The sequence below is a fragment of the Strix uralensis genome, chromosome 16 (assembly GCF_047716275.1).
Source record: "Strix uralensis isolate ZFMK-TIS-50842 chromosome 16, bStrUra1, whole genome shotgun sequence".
Classification (NCBI taxonomy): Eukaryota; Metazoa; Chordata; class Aves; order Strigiformes; family Strigidae; genus Strix; species Strix uralensis.
In genome coordinates this window covers 14339865-14347872 of record NC_133987.1, presented here as the reverse complement: position 1 = coordinate 14347872, position 8008 = coordinate 14339865, and the positions used below count along the sequence as shown (strand labels likewise).

At 46.1% G+C, this 8008-nt stretch overlaps 1 protein-coding gene across 2 annotated transcripts; it reads left to right on the top strand.

The window, feature by feature from the left end:
• The first annotated feature begins 656 nt into the window (after positions 1-656).
• Positions 657-7909, top strand: NTAN1 (N-terminal asparagine amidase). 2 transcript variants are annotated; one of them, XM_074886563.1, is made up of 10 exons: positions 657-817; positions 1911-2013; positions 2101-2166; positions 2787-2895; positions 3903-3976; positions 5283-5336; positions 6138-6191; positions 6723-6820; positions 7318-7431; positions 7590-7909. In XM_074886563.1, exons 4-10 carry the CDS (start codon positions 2852-2854, stop codon positions 7767-7769), a joined length of 618 nt encoding a protein of 205 aa, XP_074742664.1. In that variant the 5' UTR covers positions 657-817; positions 1911-2013; positions 2101-2166; positions 2787-2851; the 3' UTR covers positions 7770-7909. The 2 variants fall into 2 exon arrangements, with proteins under 2 accessions (XP_074742664.1, XP_074742663.1); XM_074886562.1 differs by having other exon boundaries at positions 671-879.
• Positions 7910-8008: the final 99 nt, after the last annotated feature.

Sequence of the window (8008 nt, the reverse complement as noted above, 5' to 3'; positions counted from 1 at the left end):
ACTGCAGACCGGTGAGCTGGCAGGTGCTGGCATTTTGCTACAGAGATTTTGTTCCATAACTACCAGCAGTATTGCAAGGAAAGCTGTTTCGGAAGTGGAAATTTTGCCTTGCCTGAGAAGCACAGTGTATTTTTTGAAGAAAATATCTGCTGTAGCTGTTTAATTTTGTGAAAATGGGATTGGAAAGGTAGAGCTAGGGTCCTGGCGTTTTTCCTGTGTGTTGGTTGTGAGCAGTGCGTGGGGCCCTGGCTGTCGTCTCTCCCTGCGCAGTGAATTTAACTCTGCTGCTGCCACGGTTGCTGTTCTTACTGTTCGTGCAGGGACAACTGGAGGAAAAATCCCTGGTCTGTAAGGAAAAACAGACGTCTTGGGGAGCGTCTGAAAATTTCATTTTGTGGTTGCTGGGGCTGGAGGATAGCGGCGCGGGTTTATTTGTAAATTTGGGACTAGGGTGGGTATTTCCGAAACGGTTTCTGGGATAAGCTCGCAGTCGCAGGAGGGGTTTTGTGCAACGTTAAAATCCTCAGGCGGTGCCGCCGGGACTGGTTCCTGCGGGCGCCTCTGACCCCGCGTCAGGCGGCGACCGCTGAGGGGCCGGACCGGGCCCCGCCCCCGCCCGGCCGGGCCCTCGGGCCGAGCCGCGGCTGCGGAAGCCCCGCGGGCGGTGCCGCCGCCCCGCCCGGCTCCCCGGGCCCCGCTTTCCCAGCGCCCCGCGCGGCGACGCCCGGCCCGGCCCGGCGCGGCCCTCGGGAGGAAGCGCGGAGCCGCCGCCTGCCCCGGGCCCGGGCGCTGCCCGAGATGCCGCTGCTGGTTAACGGTGAGCGGCTCGACCCGGCCCGGCCCACGGGGGACGTGATCCGCGCCCACCCGCACCTCGAGGTGAGGCGGCGGCGCGCAGGGGCCGGCGGGGCGGGGGTGTGTGGGGGAAAACCCGCCGTCTCGGCCGGGAGGAACGGGTGGCGGAGCGGCGCGGCCCCGGGCTGAGGCGGCGCCCGCCGAGGCGCGGCCCCGGGCTGAGGCGGCCCGGCCTGGGGTGGCCCGGCCGTGCCGCCTTCCCCGCGCCGCGACAACGAGTAGACACGGGTTGGACGAGAGGACGATCGGCGTCCGTTAAAGCGGCGTTCCCGGAGGGCGGTCGCGGTCGGCGCTCTGAGGCGGAGAGCGGCCGGTCGCGGTGTGGGCTGCGGCGGCGGGGCCGGGCCGGGCCGCCCCTTTCTGTGCGAAATAACAAAAACCGGTGATAAAAGTCAAACTAGTGACTTTCAGGAGGGTATTAACCTCACTCGCGGTATATAAAGGCTGTAATCCTAACGGCGGACTGTCAGCCAGGAGCTGCTGAGCAGAGCTGGTTGGGCAGGTGTTTCTCATCAGAAGATGTTTCTTTATAGAAACTGAGCTTTTGCAGAAAAACAGTGGGTTTTGAGACCCAGGATGGAAATTCACTGCCTACCCAGAGGGTCTGTGATGAGAATCAGGGGGTTTTATGTACTAAGCAAGCTAATAAATAGTGATTTTTTTCATATGTACTAAATAAATATTTAGATTGTGGCAGTAGAAGACTGAAACCTTTACATTTTGTCTCCTGTCCTCATTAAACTTCCAAGATCAGCTCTGGTATGCTCTAATGTAATCTGTGCCAAGTCCTATTGCTTTTTGTTGTACCTCCATTTTATCATCTATAAAGCAGGGAATAGGCTTTTGTGTGTCTATGGAATGATGGGATTTAACAATTAACTAGATCACCGGCGGGGAAGTGGAAAATTCTCAAACTTCACAATACTCCATAATACAAAGTATGTACATTTCTCATTGACCTGGATCCCTTTGCTTTTCAGAGGTGATGTTTCTATCAAGTAATGAATACACCTGAGAATTCAGCCACTGTAGTCTCTGTTATCATTTATCTTTAGGAGAAGGCAAAACTTCTGAGAAGTCAGCCTGCTCAGATTGTGGAACCCAAGGGTCTTCTATATGTCCAGCAGAGAGAGTTTGCAGTGACTACCCCTAAAGATGGTATGTGAGAACGTAAACATTTTTTCTTCTGCTGAAACAGTGATTGTGAGAGCAGAGTTCTTACAGTGTTTCTCTCCTTTAAAATAGGTTCTGTTTCCATTCTTGGGTCAGATGATGCAACTACCTGCCACATAGTTGTGCTCCGACACACAGGTATCTTTAAAGGATGGTCAGAACAAAACCTGGACCCCTGAAGTAATGAATTAGTGTTGGTTTATGCTGCATTAATAAAATAACTGCAATTTATATAAACTTGAATCTCAAAAAGTCACATGATGTATTAACTAATGACTTGTTCAAAGAGTTAGTGTGTTTAATGTCAGCAGTTCCATGTTCTGGTTGCTCAGTGAGCAGATCCTAAACTTCATCTGCTCCCACGGGCAGCGGGTAGTGGCAGTTGCAGACCTTGGCTGTGTTCAGCTGTTCGGGCCTGCAGGGTTTGGTAATTGTTATTACCAAAGGTAGAATTTGTGGAAAGATCCTTGCTACGCTCCTGGATTTCTGATGAGACGTTGCCTGGTCCTGGTTAGGAGGGCACTTGTAACTGTCACATGAGTCTGGTGACTTTATAACGGGGCACACGAAGAGGTTATTGCCTCGCTCAGTCAGCCCATATCTTCTGCTGGAAGCTGCTGTCCTGAGAGGAAGCGAGGTGGTGGTGGGTATAGCTCCTGCACTACTATGGCAGCATAAACCGTTATTGATTTCAGTTGCAGTAGCGTAAGGGCCTCCAGCAATGTCATTAACAAACTCTCTTCTCGCACCTTCCTCAGGCAGCGGAGCGACCTGCTTGACACACTGCGACGGATCCGACACAGAAGCTGAGGTGTCGCTCATCATGAGTTCAGTAAAATCTTTCTCTAACACCACAGGATATGGAAGGTCAGCTCTGCTCTTATTGCTTGTGTACTGTTTTTCACAAAGGTTACTGCAGTTTGTAAGGTGGGGAATTTTTACATGATTATAAGGGGTTCAGACAAGGTTGTTGTGAAGGGAATATCTCTTGATCAGGAACCACGTGTAAAGTGAAAATGATTTCCTTGGTGATGATTCTGAGGGTATTTTTAGCAGTGGTTTAAAGCATGGTTCTGTTCTGAATAGTGTCTCTGTAAAATGCCATTGGGAGGTTTTGTGTTTACTCCTTTCCCACTTAACTTTTGTTTCAGATGTGTGAAATTTTCCAAAGAACTGGTTTTGGTTTTATGTTAAATTTTTCCTTCCAGACTGTTGGTCTTGTAAAATCCTTTTGAAATCTGAGGATCCATCTGCGATTTTTCTAAGTCCCACATTTAAAAAAACAAAATGGGGCTGGCGGGACAGGACGGTGAGGGGAAAAAAGCTTTGAAATGGAATTTAGCAAACAAGGTTCCTTCTGGATGTGGAAGTTTTTGCCCCTGTAGTGTGGTAAGAGCAAAAACTCAGTGAACTTAGACGATATGGTCTCGAAAAACTCATGATTTGTCAGGACTTGTCTTTACATAGACACTTCTCAGAGAAGAACCCTGCTGTATGGTTGAAACTAGTTGCGAGGAGGTCACAGGAGCAAAAATCTTCATGTTTAATTAACCCTTTCTTGGGAACTGAAAGGTGGTTACTAAGTTCAGTCCACACCAGAGGTGCTGACCACCCAAGGTACCACTGGGTTAGACGGATTTGCATGCATGTAATGCCTCTTAAAGTTTTAAATTTGCGCTATTTCCTGGATGATCCCCGAAGCGTTGGGAATGGAATTACCATAACTTGCTATGTAATGCAAACCAACTTGGTGCATGTGACTGTAACGTGAGGCTTCTCTAATGATTGCTTTACAGTTTGGGCTGGGGATTATTTTGTACAGCTATTCACTTTGTTTTTTTAATTGCTGTTTCCTGTTATTCCATCTCTGTTAGGCTGGAAGTGCACCTAGTTGGAGGTTTCAATGATGATAGGCAGTTATCACAAAAACTTACTAATCAGCTTCTTAGTAAGTTCACATTTTTTCCACTCTCATGTCCAAGAAAAAATAGTTCTGACTGGATTTGGGTACAGTTTGTTTGTTATCTGAGCCCCCTGTCATTTAATGGAAGGAAATCTGGATTCATTTTGAAGGGTTTTTTCTCTACCTGACAACTTGGTGTGGAGAGGGGTTGGACTTGTGAGGCCCACGCATGGCCAGTGTGTGGGACGGAGGGTCTAAACTGGTAATTTCGTCCTGGCTTATATTCTAGTGTGTAGAATTGAGTGCAGTTCAGCTGGGCTTGATTCCTGGCTCTGCTGCCGATACGCCACGTGATCTTGGTCGACTGTTGTCACTGTCTAAATCTACACATGTGGATGACTTCATGAGTCACTATTCATTTTGTACCTTAATGTGAAGAGGTAAAAATTAATTATTGTTTGGAATTGTCTGATGACAGATGTTATGTATCTTTATAAAATCTGTAGTCCAGAGAAGTGGTGGTGGTGCTTTACAAACAAATTGGAAGTGTAAAGGACCTGCTTACCTGTAAGTGCTCTGGCTCGTGAGCGCTCCTGAGTGTGGAGAGGCCTTGGCCCCACTGGAGCAGGGAAGGGCAGGGACGGGGGCAGGTGTCAGGATTGGAGGGAGGTGGCCAAGGGGATAAACAAAAAGGAGAACGGAACCCGCAAAGGTCCTGGGATGCACCCACGTGGCCATCGCACCTGGTGATTCCTGTTACCTGTGTTATATGTCATATGAGAGTTCTGTACAGAATCAAGTGTTTTGGTTAATTTCTTTTTTCAATCTTCTGATGCATCTTTCATTCATTAAGTTACAATTTGAAACAATAATGCTGTATTGCTATTAGAACTTTGAAAAAAGAGATTTTTTTTTTTTTTCCTAGTGTGTGGGATGGTGAAAAGCAAAATTAATTTACAGTTAATGGAAGACTGGGTTTGCTCACTATATACGAATATTTAAAGATAAGCTGTTAAATGTGTAGTGAACTAAAGCAGAGCTGATGTGATGGCAGAGCTAGATCAGTGTCAGTAAAAGGAGTAAGTGACACTTCTTTAGCATGTTTTTGGCTAAAGATGGCTACTCTCTGTAGATTACTGTTATGTTTAGTAGCTGTGGCTTTATAAAAGTTAGTTTGAAGCAAATCTGCAAAACGCTCTTTGCTGTGTTGCCTTATCTAGGAACAGTGCGTTAGGTATCTGTGCCCATCTATTCTGCAGTGCGCAGCACTGATAATGCCCCCTCGTCTAGATACAGCTCCTGCTTTGCCACCAGTCAGTCTTATACATTGCTGCTGTCGTTGTTGCTGTAGGAGCCTTCGATCTCCAGCCAGATGATGTTCACTTAGTGACTTTCTGCGTAACAGGTAAGAAAATGTTTCCTTGTTTTTTGAAGTATCTTTAGCTGCTGAAATCAAAGTGCAGGGGTCTTTTCCCACATGGCTTTTTTATCTGCAGCACGAGGCCTCCATAACGACTTGTAAGTTTTAGTTTTGTTGCTGGTAGTGTGGGTGGTGATGTCAGACCATGCAGCAAGGCTTCTCTCCTTACCAAGTGCTGCTGAAACGCAACCGAGAGTAGAACCACCTGTGATCATTTCCGGGTTGTTTCACCACCTTGCCCTGTGGAAAGAGGCTGGGTGGCTACGGGTATCTCGAGAAGCAATGGAGAAAGGCACTTACAGACCTGTGTGCTGCTGGGTCGCCAGACCTGCCTCCCTGCAGCTTCGAATGTATTCATAAACTCAGTCCATTAGTTCATAGCATGTAATGTCACATAAAGGAATAAGTCATTTCCTTTTCTTCGTATATGTTCAGGTCATGTTTCCATCATCATTGCTTTTCAACTCTGTTGGTGATTTACATCTTTGAAACTTGGTGTCGTGGCAGTTTTGCATTGTGGATTTTTTCCTGTGAATTGCCCCTGCAGAAAGGGGAGTGACAGTTGGCTGGTGCTGGCCGTGCTGTTAGGAGATAAGAGTTCTGCTCCAGGCCCCAAGCGTGGTGTTACTCACCTGGTACCTTCCTTTCCATATTTCTTTTAGGCTTCCTTGGTTTTTTTCTGCTTTATGCAGCATCAGATCCGTTCTTCTCTGATAATACACAACTGTGAATGAATGCTGCTCAGACAAAAATACAAAGGCCTTCAAGTTTTTTTTTTTCTTACAGAACTGAATGACAGAGAAGAAAAGGATATTCACTTTCCAATCATTTATGGAATAGGTGAGTTAAATTAAATTTTTTTTTTTTTTTTTTTGTAACTGGATTGCTTTTCAGATTCCAACAGCAAACGGGCTGCTTTTAATGATTAGGTAAAGCCCGTCCCAAAAGTGAAGTGCTGCTGTCAGAGACGTAGGTAGAAATGGGTTCTCTTCCAGTACCCCAGTTAGGTAGATGCACACATGGACGTGGCTGTGTCCAAATGCAAGCAGATTTTTTTTCATTTAACTGTACTGATTTTGTCAGTATCAAGCTACTGTACTAACTTTTGGGATTGGAATTCAACCTTCCTTTTATTGTTCATTCTGTATTTTTTCTAATTAGTTGATTTCTGAAAATGTTCTTTGGGAATACTGAAATGCTGCTAAAGCAAAATAAGTAGAAATATGCTATCACAGGCTAAGGGGTCTGTGGTAGAGTAGTATTTGGGTTCTAACGTTCCTGCAACATAGTTGGGTTGGGGACATGGTCATTTTAAACAAGTGTTTTGTAAGAATTAATTGTTTTTGTATTTAAACTCTTATTTCCTACCAGCTGTGAATGTTAAAACAGCAGAGATTTTCCCTGCAACCTTCCCAGAAAAAGGGCCGGATGAGGATTTGCGTTCAGCCCGTGTCTTAACAGGAGCAACAGTGAGTGAAAAAAACAGGGGAAAAAAGGGTATTTTTGCCAGAAGGGGAGACCAGGTAGGGGCCATGACTTGTCAAAAGTTTGAGGAAAAAATACTTTGGCAGTGTTCTGTTAGTAACAAAATACATGAGAAAGAGGAAGGTGCAGAGGTGAAGGATAACACAGTGGGTGGAGATCAAACCGCTTCTGCAAGGGTGAGCCTTGTCTCGGCAGCGCAGCTCTTCCCCCTGCCCTTACCCTGCAGCTTTCAGCAGGGTGACTTATGTGAAGAGGTGCAGGTCACGGGCATTGCCCCTGCAGGATCTTTCAGTCCTGGGTTTGTTGTTTGTCAGAAAAACTGGTTAATCTTAGTGCGCAGGGAGCGAAGTGGGGCGGAGCTGGCCTGCAGCAGGTCTGAGAGCGAAGCTGCAGCTTAAGGCCTCCCAGATGAAGTGACTTTGCTGTCCGGTCCGTGGGTGTGAGCACTGTCTAACTCTTGAGGCTCCCTGTGTTGTTGCAGCTGACTAACATTTACGATGCAAAGATGGAACAGCTACATATTGGCCCTTATTTTTGGAGGCCTTTTCCACATGTGGATTTCTGGTTGGAACAAGATGATGAACAGATTTTACAGGTACCTGCAATTTTTTTTTTTGGTCTGGGCACGGTCTGTCAAAACTTTTGCCAGTGTACTGCTGGGGAGGGTGGGAAATAATCTTATAAAGAGGCAGAATAATTGAGAACTTTGTATTTTGAATGTCAAGCAGCTCTTGCTCCCATCTTGTTTTTCAGAATCTTTCCACATCGCCCCTGGCTGAGCCACCCCACTTTGTTTCCCACATTAGATCTACATTAGCATTTTTAAAAGAACATCCCTTTCCATCTCGCTCCCTGTTTCCTGACAGGAAACCTCGCATCTACAAAAAAAATGAAGAAGGGTTGTGGGAACAGGTTTGTTCTGACAAGATCTAACCTGGAAGCAAACAGCACAACTGCTTTAGGGAAGTATAGTCTTACAAGAAGAGCAATTTGTTGCAAAAAGCATATTGCTGGTCACAAATAAATACCATTGTTCCTGTGCTTTTCAAAATAAAATATTTTGACAGAAGTAACTTGCTCTTTCTGCATTCTTTATGTAGGAATCACTGCTACTTTGAAGTCAGAAGTTGGCTTTGTTTATGTTCTAGTGCTCCAATGCAGTAACTTGATCG

What these genes read in the sequence shown, in the direction of transcription:
- NTAN1 (XM_074886562.1), top strand. Translation starts at nt 799, where the DNA reads ATGCCGCTGCTGGTTAACGGTGAGCGGCTCGACCCGGCCCGGCCCACG. An exon ending in GCGCCCACCCGCACCTCGAG is followed by an intron (nt 880 to 1,910) that starts GTGAGGCGGCGG and finishes ATTTATCTTTAG; the next exon opens with GAGAAGGCAAAACTTCTGAG. An exon ending in GTGTCTTAACAGGAGCAACA is followed by an intron (nt 6,821 to 7,317) that starts GTGAGTGAAAAA and finishes GTGTTGTTGCAG; the next exon opens with CTGACTAACATTTACGATGC.